At 41.2% G+C, this 17,134-nt stretch overlaps 1 protein-coding gene across 1 annotated transcript; it reads left to right on the forward strand.

Annotated features, from left to right (window-relative positions):
- Positions 1 to 2,667: 2,667 nt before the first annotated feature.
- Positions 2,668 to 8,352, forward strand: LOC136224687 (peptidyl-prolyl cis-trans isomerase CYP22). The gene is made up of 7 exons (XM_066013094.1): positions 2,668 to 2,981; positions 3,083 to 3,106; positions 3,204 to 3,291; positions 3,956 to 4,048; positions 5,632 to 5,664; positions 6,684 to 6,740; positions 7,987 to 8,352. Exons 1-7 carry the CDS (start codon positions 2,806 to 2,808, stop codon positions 8,095 to 8,097), a joined length of 582 nt encoding a protein of 193 aa, XP_065869166.1. The 5' UTR covers positions 2,668 to 2,805; the 3' UTR covers positions 8,098 to 8,352.
- The last annotated feature ends 8,782 nt before the right edge of the window (positions 8,353 to 17,134 follow it).

A 17,134-nucleotide genomic window follows, 5' to 3' on the forward strand; every position in this document is an offset into this window, starting at 1 on the left:
GTTGACAACCCGGCTGACATGTTTACCAAGCCTGTTCCACAGAGCAAGTTTCAACACTGTTTGGACTTGCTAAATGTCAGAGATTATTAGTTGCCCTGTGGGGGCGACTCTGAGGCAGAGAGAGAAGTCTGTTCATCTGGCACTGTCATGGGTGCATCTGTTATGTTTTCAGGAGGATTCAAGTCAAGGTGGAGATTTGTCGTAATGCCTTGAATCAGTATATATTGTTTCCTATTCGGAGTAGTATTGGGATCATGGATTCCTAGTTGGATTAGGATCATGGGTTCCTAGTTGGATTGGGATTGGGATCATAGGTTCCTAGTGGGATTAGGATCATGGGTTCCTAGTGGGATTAGGTTAGATTGGGTATTATAAATACCCCATTATGTAACCTAATCAATGTAATCTGATTTTCGCCTCCTAATAATACTATTCTCCTTCTGCCCGTGGACTAGCCAACACAACGTTGGTGAACCACGTAAATTTGTGTTTTTCGATTGCTTATTTATTTATCTTTAATTAATTCCGCACAACACAAGGTTTAGAAGTGGAGAGACATGTTTTTTATTTATCCGAAAAGAAGATGACTTTCTTGTTTCCCAATTGGAATCCATCTTCTAAGAGTGTGAAGATCGCATAGTCAAGCTTCCAGCTCCTTTTCTTCATACATGATTAGGAGTGCTGCTAAGGTTAGTTCTTTTTCATCTTATTTCTTTTGACGGAAGGTTGTTCCTTTGTCTTTGTGGCCATAGAATTTCGTGGACTCTTGCTTGCCTGCCTGAGCTTTGCTTAGAGTGCGAGAAGAGGGCTCTTAGTGAGAGCCAAGAAAAGCTCGAGCGGATGCTCGATGACACCATTGAATGGTTGAATATCTAAATCTGGTACGCACTTAATGTAATGAAAAAGTGTAAATAAATCTTATTACATTATATTTTTTTTATTTAAGCTAATATGTATATTTGACTGAGCACATCTTAAAATTTTGAAACCTTTTTAAGTTTGAGGCTCTGTGCAAGCACCCTCGTCTGCTCCCTTGCTCCAAAGCGAAAAAATCCCAAGAAGAGATTGTACTGCTGCAGAGTTCATTATAGGTCAAAGAGGTAGAATCGAATACCATTGATGAAAAAATTGAGCAGTTGTCATGAGTGGTGTTCAAACTGATGAGGAGCTTAAGGTCGCACAAATTAGTGGGAACAACTTGCATACCTCTTTGCTCGCATCTAAGAGAAAAGCCTTGGAAGAGTCTTACTTGGTTGGGAAATTATTGGTGGAGAAGACCCAGTTGGAAGCCGAGAAGGTGGCATTCTAGGTCGAGGCAAGTGTAGCAAAAGGGCAAGAAACCGTGCTGCAAACTGAGGTGAACAAGCTGAAGAGTGACATTCTTGCTCGGGATAAGGAGATCGAGGAGCTAAAGGTTCGATGCTGCAGAGAAAGCAGTGGCGGAACTAGAACCCAAACTAAGCCGGGGCTTAAATATTTAATAATAAATTTTTATAATTTAGAGGAGTTGAACATAGGACCTATCAAATAGAAGTAAACATCCTTAGCCATCTCATCTACCTTTAAACATTGAAATAATACTACGTAGAGTTAATATAATTCTCTTCATAATATTATCAGACACCATTATTAAAAAAAAAATTTCAATTCTCTGACGGTCTGCCGGGGTACCCACCCCAACTCCCTAGTTCCGCCCCTGAGAAAAAGCCAAGTGGCTTGAGGCAGCGGGAAAGACTTTTATCGGCCAGAGTGCAATGGCTACTGCTCCTTTTGAGAGGTTGAAGGCTTTAAAAGATTGTTTGGCTTCTCGGGTGGTTGATTTTGAAAATAACGATTTGAAAGGAATTGATTGCTTGCGTGACTATTCTTGAAAAAGAAAGGGGCCAATGGCTGAATATGGATGACACTGAAAGAATAACAGCTAAGAACGTCCAAGTAATGAACCATCAGCATCGCATAAACCAAGTGAGTCATCGTTTCGTGCTAGAAGATAGGATGCACATGTTAGTTCAACTTGCATAACATTGTAAAATAAAACCAATTATATCATTGATTAATGATTTTCTAACAAAATAATTACTATTTTAACTAATTGGTATAATTATTTTCTAACAAAATAATTAATATTTTAACTAATTGGTATAATTAAGATGGATTTAAATAGTAAATTAAATTCGGCTAAGTCTACTTCTTTTTACTAATCTATACTATATATATATATAATAATGGAAGCATAGATAATTTATAAGAAGTGTTTTAGAGGCTTTTTGAATTAGTTTATCACTTTAGGAGTAAAGAGAATATAGAATCTATATAGACTATTACTAATATTAGGGGGGCCAAAACTACTCGTAACCATGGAAGTTCTGGCGGCCGGAGTAGTCCGGGCCCCCTGTCTCCGCCCCTGGTGATAAACCCAAATATAAATGTGTGATAAATTATTTAAAAAGTTTAGGGTACCAATAGACAAAACTTGCCAAATTTAAGGATGTAAATATACATTAAACCAAAAATATTCTATTTGAAAATAAATTCATTTTGAGTTCTCTTTCAATAAGCAAATGTTTTTAGTTTCCCCCTTAACTTAAACAAGATGAATACAAAATTTAAAAGATCAAAATTTCTCTAAAAATAATATAATTAGAAGTTTTAGTTTGTTCTTCGATTTCTTGGTGAAAGCCCAAACCCAAAACTAAAACCTCCGTTAAAACTCGAAACTTTGATAAAGTAACGAAAAAAATTCCACAGCAGTAAAAGAAGCTTGAAGAACCGAAGCAGTAGCAGAGAGATCCTCTGAGCTCACCAATGGCGTCAGGAGGCAACGGAGCCACCGGAATAGGGAACGTGGAGTGGCACGTGAGACCACCGAACCCTAAAAATCCCATTGTTTTCTTCGATATTACAATCGGTACCATCCCTGCCGGTCGCATCAAGATGGAACTCTTCGCCGATATTGCCCCCAAAACCGCCGAAAATTTCAGGTCCGCCATTCTCATCTCCGATTTCTCTTTCATGGTCTTCAATGTTTCTGACTTCTATTATTTCTCTAGTTAATTTTCTCTTTTCCTTGCTTAATCCGCAGGCAATTTTGCACGGGCGAGTACAGGTAGAGATAACTATTGTTATTTTAGGAGTGGTTATTTTGAGCTATTCTTCAATTGCTTGTTTTAACTATTCTTCAATTGGGGTACTGGAATTGGCAGAAAAGCGGGATTACCAGTGGGCTATAAAGGTTCCCAGTTCCATAGGGTGATTAAGGATTTCATGATTCAAGCTGGTGACTTTCTTAAGGTTGGTAAAGTATAGTTTTATATAAATTTAATCTTGAATAACGATAAGTTGTATTTGTTTTACGTCAATTTTGGGAACTACTCCTACTTATCATCATCATCATAGGGTAAAATCTATGTTGCAACGGAAACCTAAACAGACACAGGAAATGTTATTGCTTACAAAATATCGCTAGGAAACAGAAATGGAAAATGAGACGGAAACGGAATCGAAATGTGAAACACTAATGCAGAAGAGTTTCTGTTCAACATAAGGTAAAATACATTCGTGACTAAAAATTCTTGAACTTCAAATTATTTAACATTAAAGTTCAAATCAAAGAAAATCCATTAAAAAAAATAAGGAAATGATAACCTGAATAAGTTTGACTGCATCATTGACTCTTTTTCTGTCCATATCACCATAAATTATGCTCAAATACCTATTTTCAGATCATAATTTTGTTACTTGTTTAACATATGTTCTTTGATCCGGATTTCAATATCAAATAAGTTGCAGTTCAAGGATTTTTTTATTACGAAATGAAGTTTGAAGGACCATAATAGTAGCACTATAGTTCAAAAGTCATGGATTTATTTTGCCTCATAATCATATAAAGGTAAAAGTGCTGTTGATTATGGTACGAAAAGGCTCAAATGCTTATGATGAGAACTTCTCTTTGCAGGGTGATGGTAGTGGATGTGTGTCGATTTATGGACATAAGTTTGAGGATGAAAATTTCATTGCTAAACATACTGGTCCTGGTTTACTATCAATGGTATGCATCTCCTTTTTTCTGCTTCTGATGTTAAACGAATGATTGTTGCATATGTTTTATCTTTCAAAAGATTCAGTTTCCTGTTTTTGAAATTGTTAGCTGGTATATTACCGTAATGTTATGTTATGATCCTATTTAATATGGTTTGCCTAATTAGAATAGGAATTTAAACTTCCTCTTTGAAGTTAGTCATACTAGGAAAGAATTGTTCTCTTAAGCCTATAAGCATGAGTTATTTGCTTATTTATTTGCCTAGGGCGTTTGGTATAGGGGATAAATGGGATGGGATAGGGATAAAAAATGCAAGGCTCCTTTATCCCCATGTTTGTTCTAGAGATAGGTTAGGGGAATAAGGGAGGGATAAAGGTCTTATCCCTCAAATCTTCTACCAAGAAGGGTTGATATAAGGAGTTGGCATAAGCTGCTGTAATTTTTATACGATGGAAAAGTTCATCTTATCTCTCAAACCAATGTTATGTAATTTAAGCATGGGTAATATAATAAAATGTATTATTTTATCTCTATCCCTATCTAACGTAACAAACATGGAATAATAATTATTTACTACTCCCTCCATTCTCAAATAAGTGTCGTTTTGAGAATTTTCACACAAATTAAGAAACACAATTAATCTGCACTTAAATTAATAAATTTACATGGATTAACTAAATAAAAATTCTCTCTCCTATAATGATTGGAGAATAAACTTTGAAAGCTTAAAAAACACATAAATCAAGACAAAATTTAAATTCTTAGACCAAAAAACTATACTAAATTTTATTGAAAAACGAAAACGACACTTAAAAAAGAACAAAAACAATTATCTAAAACGACACTTATTTGAGAATGGAGGGAGTATCTTATTTTTATCCCTATTCCAATCTTTTATCCATATCCTAACCTTTATCCTTATCCCTATCTCCATCGAATACCAAACGCCGCGTGAGAGTTTTGGAGCTTATGCTCTTGGGATATGCATAATCAGGTCTCATGAGATTTGAGAGTTAGGGACTTGGGTAAAGAATGTGAATTTTTTACTATTTTACTAATTTGCCGATTATTAATGAATTATGTGCTCCTCTTCGCTCTTCACCCGTGGATGTAGGCAAAATTAGCCGAACCACATAAATATCTTGTTCTTTTGATTGTATTATCTAATTTCTTTTTCCGCATATCAAGCTTGTTATAACAAACAACCGGTTCGATTCCCTAACATACAATGAGCCTTACTTGGGAATTATTTTGTTAGAAGTTACAGATGTTAAAGAGTACATATTTGCTTTGAAAGAATTGGTAGTATTCCAGGTATAGCTACATGATAAAATGCAAAGATTAATTACCTGAATTCGTGTCAAAGTTACATCATGATTAGCAGTTTTGTCCTTGATATCCTGTTTGTTTTCAGGATTAAAATCTGAATTTCTCTTATTAGAGAACTTGAAATTCTAAATCTCGTTTTCTGTTAGTACATATACATTGTTGATCATTTGCCCAATTATATTGCACAATCTTGGTTTTGATATTAACGATTCTCTTGATATCACTTGATATTAAAGGTTTGCCCCCTTTTGGTTTTGTTGCAGGCGAATAGCGGCCCAGGAACTAATGGATGTCAGGTTATCTATCTCTCTCTATCACACACGCACTGATTCTTTTTAGATGCTTAAACATACTAAATTATATTACTGAAGTTTGGAGTCTATTTCACAAAGGTTACTGACTTTTATCTTCTTTTAGTAAAATTACCGAACTTCACATTTGATTTCAATAAAATCATTTTGGGACAATTTGCATACAAAAAATAACCGGAATGTTGGTGTGACACACAAGACAGTTGACTGTATGCCAACTAAGCGCCACATCAGAAAAAGATGCGTTTTTTAATTTGTTTGTGGTTTAGGATGTGCCACGTGGCTGCAACGTTAGCCATAAAACTCTGACATGTTCCGCATAGCGCTTATTTGGTATATGGTCAATTGTCTATTGTGCCATGTTAATATTCTAGCGAGTTTTGTACACAAATTGGTTGTAATCACTTTATTGAAATCAAATGTGAAGTTCAGTGATCTTTATGAAACAAATCTTAAACTACAATGACCGTTGATGCAATTTACCATTATATGCATTTTACGCATTATTGTGTAAACTGATGTTTAAATCCTTTAGAGGACAAGCAGTCCAAATTATTTTTCATCATATAAACGTTGTTGTCGTGTGACCGAGAGAGGTCACGGGTTCGAGTTTTAGGAGCAGCCTCTTGCCAAAAAATTTGGCAGGGGAAGGCTTGCCCCCAGTACACCCTTGTGGTGGGACCCCTCCCCGGACCCTCGCTTAGCGGGGACGCGTAGTGCACTGGGCCGCCATTTATATGAAATAAAGTCTGTAATACTTACAATGGATATTTCGATGTATTCTCTTAGCATGAGAAAAAGTAACCATATAATCCTTCATTACATTACTGGACTGAAACATTTCATTTTACTATAGTCTATAGTACCTTTGGATTTTGCCTTTTAGGCCCATAAAGTTCTCTAAATTAACTTGCTAGTAGAACGAAAATTCTCAATATAATAAGTGTTTATAACCGGGACAACTTCATGTTTGAGTTGATTGAAGCTCTCATTGTTTGCTGCAGTTCTTCATCACTTGTGCAAAATGTGACTGGCTCGATAACAAGCACGTCGTATTTGGGGTATGTTTTATAATTTTTACGAGAAAGTGTTTCTTAAGTTGTTTCTCTTTGCTGGTTTAATGTTTTGCCTAAGTTATTCAAATAGTATCTGCACCCCATATGATTTGGGGGCGGTGATAAGTAATTTGGGGGCGGTATGTAGCAGCTCACGTAATTGGTGATACCACAATAGGATTTACAGAGAAAACCCGCTAGATACAAGCTGTTTGACACGATTATTCATATAAAATCATGTGGAATATATAAACCATGTAACACTATTATGACAAGACAACCCATTTTGACGCCCTAGTTACAATGAAACATATAAAACCCTATCCAAGTACTACATTAGCTTCAAGATTGACCGATCCTGAAGTGACTTGCTGTGATTAGCATTTGAATTGATGCAACCGTCCAACATGGTTTGGAAGGTTAAAAGTCATCGAAAAGTCTGCTTGTATGGTCCATGTGCACTTTTTTCAGGTAAATCGCACTACTGTCTGTCACTTAAGTTTGGACAATGTCCCAATAAGATCAGAGAAGGTTCATTTTGTATCAAAAAAATAACTCAGTTACATTTTGTACCAGTAAAGTCACTTTGAACATTTTTAGGATAAATTCTCGCAGGAAATGCTGACTAGGATGCTTAGTCAATTAAAAAATGGGTGTCACGTAATAGTAAATTAATACATGTGGCCTTTTTGAATCGACTAAGTGTCCTAGTCAGCCTTTCCTGCGAGAATTTGGTCTGAAAATGTTGATAGTGACTTTATTAGTGCAAAATGCTAAGATGGGTTATTTTATCGATACAAAATGAATTTTTATGACCTTACTTAGACATTGTTCGTCAGGTGAGATTTACCCCATTTTTGTCACATGAAAGTAACAGTAGTGTTCACATGGATCTTGAATGATCAAATCTAAATTTATTAAATCTAAGCCACAGGATACTTTAAATCTAAGCCTTGGCGCAACGGTAAAACGTTGTTGCCGTGTGACCAGAGGTCACGGGTTCGAGTCTTAGGAGCGGCCTCTTGCCAATTAAATTGGCAAGGGAAGGCTTGCCCCCAATACACCCTTGTGGTGGGACCCCTCCCCGGACCCTCGCTCAGCGGGGACGCGTAATGCGACCGGGCCGCCCTTTTTTTTTTTAAGCTGCAGGATACTTTGAATCTTCAAGTTCTTTCTAGATATCATAAAGAGTTCTCTCTATGATTTTCTGTTTCATCTCTGTTAATTTCTCTCAATCAATTTCATTTGTCAGAGGGTGCTCGGAGACGGTCTTTTGGTTGTTCGGAAAATCGAGAATGTGGCTACCGGACCGAACAACCGACCTAAACTGGCATGCCTTATTGCTGAATGTGGCGAAATGTAGAAAATGATGTGGAGAGCATAGCATAGGAATCCTGGAATTCACATCATCTAATCAACTGACCCCTAATATTCAAATCTCCAAACTGTTGGGAGGAACAAAATACTTGGAATATGTTGGCATTGTGAAGTTCACAGATTATGTGGCAGGCAGCTTGTAAGAAGATATAAAATTAATTGCTTTGAACATTTGAACACTGGAAAGTAATGTATGTACCATTTTTGTTTTCTAAATATAGTATTGCTCATGCTTAATGACTGATTTATGCTAATAATTTGGGTAAAAATTATATACTTGGTCTACAACTTTTGCCCTATTTTACAATTTGGTGTACAACTTTCAATTTTGCACACAAAATTGTACAATCTTTTAGTGACTTCCCATTGAAGTGTATAGTCGGTAATTGTGACCGATCAACGTGCCACGTCAGCAATTTTGAGTGTGTTAACTTTATATTAATTGGTCAACTTTTGACTTTTAGGGAGGTCAAATTGTTGACGTGGCATGTTGACTTCACGTTGATCACTCACAATTACCAACCGTACATTTTAGTAGGAAGTCACTAAAAAAAAATTGTACAATTTTATGTGCAAAATTGAAGATTTTACACCAAAGTGTGCAAAATGACAAAGGTGACAGGTATGTAATTTACCCAAATAATTCTATTCATGAAATCTAATTCTATTCATGAAATCTATTCAAATACTTCTGTTTCTTTCCTTTGCTACTAATTATGATTCAATAGCAGAATTTTTTATTTTAATGAAATGTTAGTTTGGCAGTTTTGATGTTTCTTAGTGTCTCACTGGTTCTCCTTTTTGTATTTTTTAAAACTTTAAATAGTTTAATACGAGTGTTTGGGTACGATTAGAGATGACAATGGGTTTACTCATCCCATTACATTATTTAACGGATATGTATCTCATTTAATTCGTGGAAACTTGTGAGTATCATTACAGGTTAAGAATCAACACAAAATAAATTTAATAACTATTCTAAATTGAGGATATTTAGAAATGGAGATGAGGGAATAAGTAATTGAATTAATTATTTTATTAGTATTAAAGATTTGACTAGTCAACGAATGACGAAAGGAAAAGAGAGAGCAGGAGCGGCGTCTAGGGCGATCGGTGGCTTGGCAGGGGCGACGGGGAGCAAGGCTGGGGCGTCGGGCGGCGCGGCTCGGTGCGATTCGGATCGGGCGGAGGGGAAGGCGGAGGCTGCCGATCCAGGGGAATCTAGGGTTTTTGTTGGGGGGGATGGGGCGGCGATCGGCTTTGCCCGGTACCGCCGTAGGAGTGGGGAGAGGGCTCGGCTTAGGCTAGGATGTCCGGATGGGGAAGGGCCGGCGGTAGGGGTTGGCGTTGGTGGTGCTGGGTGTCACGGGGGTAATCCTAGGCCCGGCCTAAGCCCCGTATGGCGCCTCGACTTCCCCAAGTCTCGGCCAGCCAACTCCTACCGAAGGGTCCCGTCAATGCCTCTGTCGGTATTCCGTCCCGGAAGGGTCTCTCTGTGGGGCGAGCCTCGCCCTAGAATGAGCTCGCACTATGGGGCACTCACCGGCCCCCATAATGTCCGTAGGGTTCCACCCTACGGAGACATCTGCCTTCCTTCCCGAAGGACGTATGCCCGACTCTCCTAGTCTCTAGTAGACTAGGGCGGATCACTTAGGCCAGTACCGATTACTGACCCCGGGGGCGGCGGAGATCCATACGCCAGGGTAGTCCCTGTCCCCCTATAGTGTTTCTTATACCAACTCGGGTCCTCCCATCCGCGTACGTTGGTAAGCTCCATACGCCACACAGCTTGCCACTAGGGTTGAGTTTGCCTATGGCCAAACTCCCCCCCTTACACTCTCCCCCACTTAGAGGATCAACGTCCCTGTTGATCGGGTTTGCCTCTTCTGACGAAAGCTTCCCCTTTTGGCTTGAGTGTCACTAATGTTTCGCTAAGCTGTCGGCCTTCTTCCACTGATCTCCGCTTGCCTTTGAACTTTACTTGAGTCTCTACACTGCTCGCTTTTCTCTAAGGACGGCTTGAACTTCAACCATCCTTTACTTGAGTTTTCACATTGTTCACTTGTCACTAGAGATGGTTTCCACTCCGACCATTACTTTGCTATTTCTATAGCCTGCGACTTGAACATCTTTGACTGAAGATCTTTTCTTGCGCTGCAATTATAAGCTTTCTTCGTTGGCGCTAGCAGAAGTACTTTTCAAAGGGTTGTGAAGTTTTTGACAAATTCTTTTCACATCCGCTAGTGTTTCCATTTGAGTACTCTTCCTCCACGGAACATCCTCTGATACTGTTGCTCCCCGGATCACCCTTTAAGTCTTTTTACTGTTCCAAGTGTCTCCTCCCGAGTTCCCATACTCTTTCACCACATCTTATTATATACATCTCATCATATACTAGAGGGTCTTCCTCTAAGTATTCTAACTCTTCCGTAATATACCATAGTATACCTTAATCTCCTATGATACACCATAGGGAGGATTTGCATAGGGCCTACTTGAACTCTCCCCCACTTAGAGGGTCAATATACCATAAGGAGGGTTTGCATCACTTGAACTCTCTCCCACTTAGAGGATTAATATACCATAAGGAGGGTTCACATAGGGCCTACTTGCACTCTCTCCCACTTAGAGGATCGACGTCTCTGTTGATCGAGGAGATTTTGGAACGTCTTCGAAAACCATCGATGTCGATGAGCCAAGAAAGAAGTCGCTAATCCTTGCTTCGATTTCAACATGTTCATCTTGCAATTGTTGACCTATTTCCTGTCTTTGGAAAGAATTTACCTTGCAAAACGGACTATAAGGAAACCACAGTTTCGTAATATGAAAATGTGAATGTTGGTAGCCGAACACTTTTTTGTTAAGCCTACCCACATTCGCAACGGAAGCAAAATATGAAGACAATAATATTACCATCATTATTCATAATAGAGGGATAAGAACTCTTACACGATTTTGCAAGTATTCAAATACTTGATTTACCAAAGGGTTGATATTGATGGTAAGCCGGCCAATGGAACTAGATCACTCTAGCTGCAAAGATCACATGCAAGGGTTAGATAGGAACCACATATAGTGAATATAATAGCGTACATACGATACCAACATAAGGGCAAATATCTCAATCATACACACATATGGGTAACATACAGAACACTCAAGAAAGAACAATACACGGATGATGTTATTCATAGATAAGTAACAATGTTACACCAAGGGTCCCATCTCGTAGTAGTAGGGGGGCAATTACTAGAGATGGTAGACTACCAACAATCGAGTGACTGTTCAGGATGACAGGTCACTCCCCCCCCCCCCCCCCTCTTTATACCCTTCTTGAATTGTATCGCTGAGATATACTCCTTCGCTCGAATTGAGCTCATCGTTACAAGTATGATGCACTGATCCTGGTTCGGAAACAAAAGGCAACTTGCTGATGCCATGGGTACTGCAAAAACTCTGTTTCCGAAAATCCAGCCCCAACACGACATCAAAGTCATCCATACGTGCTATTGGGAACCCTATCATGCCCGTCCAGGGTCCCAATTTGCAAGGTACATGTTGGGCCGTTCCAGTAATCGACTGAGCAGCTGAGTTCACCGCCTTCATCATTTATATCCCCCTTACCACATGGAGTCCTAAGCGGGAGGCTTCAGTGTCGGTCAAGGCTCTCGTGTTCTCTCCATTTATTACCATCTCTACATACATGAGTCCCTTCTCTGAACTATCTCCTGTCTCTTTTATTTGTTTTGCCAGGGCTCCCATGAATTGAAGCGATCCCATTACTGAGGGTTCTGAAGGTTCGCGTTCCCTTCCCCTTTTCGACACTCTATTCTTCTCGTGTCGCAAGTCGTGAAGCCAGAGATGATCTCTGTGTGTAGGGACTTGTTGTTCTTGGAGGAAGGTTTCTTCTTTCTGAGTAGTTCCCTAGGTAGGGTCGACGCTCAGAGTTGTTGGCGTTCCACGGTCGCCTTTCACTTCCGGATGAGGAATAGTTTCGGTCATCTCCCCCATTCCATGGTCTGCTCCATTTGTTAGTCCTGGGGTTTGAGTCTACTCTAGAAGGGGATTTCCTCTTCATGTTACTATTAAAATCCTCTATGCTTTCAGCTGCCGTGATTGCTGAGGAATGATCTGCGGCTCCCCTTATGATGTACCAACTATGTAGCCGACATCCTCTCATTGTCATTTATAGCCGAGGAGGAGACATACGGCAAGTTTGGACTTGTTTGCTGACGGTTCAGACCCTGCTTCGTTTCCTGCCTCCTTTTCAATTGGACTTCTGCCTCTATTGTCACCATTGTTGGGTTGTTTCGCCTTCTCCCTCGAGATGAGTTCAAAGTCGATGGTGAAACTCAGAATTATAACTCTGGAGTTTTTCCATCGATGGTCTTACAACTGGCCTCCGTCAATTCTCTGGTTGAACTCGAACTTTACCGATCATTGCTTTCATAGGATCTGATAGGATCTCCTGGATGTCTTACGTTTCAGCTCACTAGTGGAATGCCTCTTATTTTGTTGGACATGTCCACAGTTTGCTAAAACCCTTTATTTGTTACTTGTCAGTCGTTAGACTCGTTTGCTTAATGCGCTCGCCTGACTCGAGCTTCATATAGCTCAAATACCTGCATAAAACATATATGGTACAAAAATATGCCATGTATGGGATATATTCCACACCAAAACCATGTTCTGCAAGATACTGCGTCCTATAGGAAACATGTCTTGTCTAGAACATATTATGTCTGTTGTTGAGACTGCTCGCCTTCGTCACGCTTGTTAGGGTTTTCAACACACCAAACCACCCTCATTTTCCTCTTGAGGCTCCGCACTTTCTCAAGTTTGTTGGGGTGCCAGTACCTGCACAAAACACATTTCAAGTACAAAGTATGACCTGCATGAGGTACATTTTGCACCAAAACTAGATTTTGCATAAGAACTATATTCTGCACGAAACTACGTTCTGCATGGAACACGTCCTGTTCGACACTTATCCTGTTTGGTGTTGAGATTTCACATGTCCTCCAAGTTTGTTGGGGCTCTGCAAAAACATGCCCCTTTTTGCACATCAATCTTTGCCTTCATGAGTCCCACTAGGACTTCCTTGTTGGTGCATGTTCTAGCTTGCTAGTGGAATGTCCCTTCTTGGAACGGACATGTCTACCATTTGCTAGAACCATTGCTTGCTGATTTGCCAGCTGCCATTTCCCTTTTGCTTATGCCACCATTTAATTCGTTTTGTGTTTGCTTGGGTAGGCTTTAAGCCGCTTCGAGTTTGCCATCGCTTTTTGGGTGTTTTTGAATGCTCCATTTCTTTTAATGGAATCCCCCTCACTCCTTTGACATTCGAAACTCCTCACTTTTCTCAAGCTTTTTGGAGTACCTGCACAGAAAACATGTCCTTCTTGTACATGAGTTTGTTTTGGGTGTCACAGAGCTCATTACAAGCAAGGATAAAACCTATGAATTATCTCAGGCATCCCCTCGATACATTCATAGTATTAGAGCTATTCATCTTCAATATCAGCCTTTGTGGCCTCGGCCCCTGCCGGAGTTGTATTTAGCCTTCATGGCCTCGGTCCCTGCCGGACTTGTATTTAGCCTTCATGGCCTCGGCCCCTGCCGGATTTATATTTAGCCTTCATGGCCTCGGCCCCTGCCGGATGAAAATTAGCCCTCAAGGCTTCGGCCTCTGCCGTATGTATATTAGCCCTCAAGGCCTCGGCCCCTGCCGGATTTTTTTTTTTTATGGTCTCGGCCTCTGCCGGATTTGTATACTCGAGTGATCTCTTTTCCATGTCTCTTTCTTTTCTTTTCCTTTTTTTTTTGTATGGACTTGCAACCATAATCTTTACTCAATTTCATCTCGTGACCATCTATGGGTCAGATGATAATTTCGCAAAAGATATATATGTATATTTTTTTTTCCACGACCTTCTATGGTCAAATGAATCTTCCGTCATTTCATCTTCGCAAGGCCTTCCATGGCCAGTGAACCATTTCACTGGGTTGTTCTCACCCGATAATCCCAATTACATCCGATGTCTATCCTTTGCCACGATAGACTTGGGCCAATATATCTATTGTTGCCCACAGTTTCCGCATAAGGGTCTATTTCCGTATGATGGACAGTGTCCATGTAATCCGAAGACAACTCTATAATGAGTTTTCCTTTATTCTTGAGAAGGCACACACAACGAAATTCAACAATCCATTCATGTCCTTCCCCCGATCCTTCAAATCCCACCTGAGTTTTCTCGACTCATGGAAGAGGAAAAGTAATGTCTAACCGAATCAGAATGATTCACGCACAAATTACGCCTCAATAATTTGGCCATGATAACCATCTATTCGCTAGATCATCCCCATGCTACTTCACATGAGTTCCGAATTCCGAATATCCATTACACATTCTCCCCCCATTAAAGGGATTGAATCACACGCAATCCCATCGCCTACTACCGTAGGGGAGTATGCATTCACTTTCTAGCATTCACATGCGTTAGTGAACTTAGTTCCCTTTTGTTATTTCCGCATTCCCACACACTGGGTAATATCTCGCCACGCTAGCCCTGGTAAACCATAGGCTTTCATCAATCCGAAAAGCATCTTAGATTTCCATCCGTCAATTCTTTGGGGAAATTTAGGATCTTTAGTATCGCAAGCCCGCATCTCCAAAGTCTCGCTTAGTTAAAGATATGTTCGCTCACACCACGATGAACTCGATTAGTTAAAGCAACGTTGGCTCACACCACGAAGAACTCGTTTAGTTGAAGCACTGTTGGTTTATACTGCGAAGAACTTGCTTAGTTAAAGCTGGCACACTCTCTTCAGGGAGAACTCTTTTAGTTAGAGCTTACTTGCCCACCTCGCAAAGGTCTTGCTCAGTTTGAGAAACTACCACATACTTCGCAAGGCCTTTGCTTAGTTCTGGCTCTGATACCAAATGTCACGGGGGTAATCCTAGGCCCGGCCTAAGCCCCGTGTGGCGCCTCGACTTCCCCAAGTCTCGGCCAGCCAACTCCTACCGAAGGGTCCCGTCAATACCTCTGTCGGTATTCCGTCCCGGAAGGGTCTCTCTGTGGGGCGAGCCTCGCCCTAGAATGAGCTCGCACTATGGGGCACTCACCGGCCCCCATAATGTCCGTAGGGTTCCACCCTACGGAGACATCCGCCTTCCTTCCCGAAGGACGTATGCCCGACTCTCCTAGTCTCTAGTAGACTAGGGCGGATCACTTAGGCCAGTACCGATTACTGACCCCGGGGGCGGCGGAGATCCATACGCCAAGGTAGTCCCTGTCCCCCTATAGTGTTTCTTATACCAACTCGGGTCCTCCCATCCGCGTACGTTGGTAAGCTCCATACGCCACACAGCTTGCCACTAGGGTTGAGTTTGCCTATGGCCAAACTCCCCCCCTTACACTGGGTATGGCGAGGGGGAGGTTGAGAGATCTAGGGCGAGAAACGATGCGGGTAGAGAGGTAACCCGGGTTATTGATTCAGATTCGGGTATGGTTGTGGGTATGGATCCGGGCGAGCTGGATCTGATTATTGGGTTTGGATCGGGGGCGCAGCGGGTTGGCATTGGAAAGGCGTTGGCCAGCGGCCCTGCTTTGTCGGCTCCTGTGTCTTCCCTGCATCTGGCGGCCCCTTCCCCACCGGATCGTCCGGACATTTTGGCCTCGCAGGAAGTGCAGGCCATGGCTGTTGTTCAGACGAAGCTTCCTGCACTTTCAGTGCAAACCTCGTCGATTCCTTCCTTAGGCCCTGTGGCCGGGGAGTTTAATCTTGTGCAACCAGGTCCTATTAGGGATCAGGCATTGTCTCCTCACCCTAAAGCCTTCCAGGGCCAGCAAAACCAGTTCTATCAGAAGGATGGGGGATTTCCCTCCTGGAGGGATAAGGTGTTAGGAATAACTGAAGAGGAACCCTTGTTGGAGGAAGACAATATGGAGGATGATTCGGATGATTTCCTTTCTGACTCCGATATAGAGGATGGAGAGCTAGACAACCCGCTATGTCCTAAAATTCGTCTTTCCTCGGAAGACAAGCGTATTATCAGGCCTAGGTGGAAATTGGCACTTATTGTCACTGTGCTAGGGAAAAGGATTAGCTTTAAGTATTTTGCCCAGAGGATCCAGGCCCAATGGGCAAAGGAAGGAAAGATTACCATCACTGACCTTGAGAATGACTATTATGTCATCAGATTTACTAGGGCTGAGGACTTCAACGCTGTGGTTAATGGAGGTCCTTATATTATCTCCAACCATGTCTTGGCTCTGAGACCTTGGGTCCCAAATTTTGATCCTCATGACTGTTCGGTTAACAGGATCCTTACTTGGGTTAGGTTCCCAGGCCTCCCTCTGGAATACTATAGTGATAGATTCTTGAATAAGATTGGTAACCTTATGGGGAAAGTTCACCATATTGATAAGACGACTGTGGGGGCAGTTAGGGGCAAGTTTGCCAGGGTCTGTATTGATATTGATCTCGCTAAGCCTCTTCTTTCTCAATTCTGTATTCAGAATAAAGTTTTTCATATTGAATATGAAGGTTTACACAATATATGCTATGAATGTGGGATGTTTGGCCATACCTTTGATGGGTGCCCGAAGAAGAAGGAAGTGGTGGAAGATATGGTGCAACCTAGTATAGGTAATGCGGAGAAGAGTCAGGGGGAAGAAAGGAGTTTTGGCCCTTGGATGCTAGCCAAGAGGAATGTGAGAAGGAAGCCACGGGCAAATGCTACTAACAGCCATTCTATGGATATCAGTAAAAAGATGACTTCGCTCCAGATTGCTCCTAAGATCAAGGTCAGACCCCCGGATCCCAAGAAAGGTAGTGAGGCTGGTGTGGATTCAGCCTCTGGCTCGGGGTCAAGGTTCGGTGTTCTGTCTATGGAGGAAGGACATGGCTCGGATCCTTCCAGTGAGCAGACTGATGTATGCATGCCTAGTCTAGAGTCGGCCGAGCCGGACTCTAGTCTGGGTAACTCTATCAATCCTCTCTTTGTTGCTAATGCGAAT

The sequence above is a fragment of the Euphorbia lathyris genome, chromosome 3 (genome assembly GCF_963576675.1).
Source record: "Euphorbia lathyris chromosome 3, ddEupLath1.1, whole genome shotgun sequence".
Lineage (NCBI taxonomy): Eukaryota > Viridiplantae > Streptophyta > Magnoliopsida > Malpighiales > Euphorbiaceae > Euphorbia > Euphorbia lathyris.

Bases quoted from the DNA above. Each gene is read 5' to 3' on its own strand.
- LOC136224687 (XM_066013094.1), top strand. From the start codon at position 2,806: ATGGCGTCAGGAGGCAACGGAGCCACCGGAATAGGGAACGTGGAGTGG. The intron at 3,107-3,203 runs GTAGAGATAACT...TGGAATTGGCAG, and splicing joins TTTTGCACGGGCGAGTACAG to AAAAGCGGGATTACCAGTGG. The intron at 3,292-3,955 runs GTTGGTAAAGTA...TTCTCTTTGCAG, and splicing joins AAGCTGGTGACTTTCTTAAG to GGTGATGGTAGTGGATGTGT.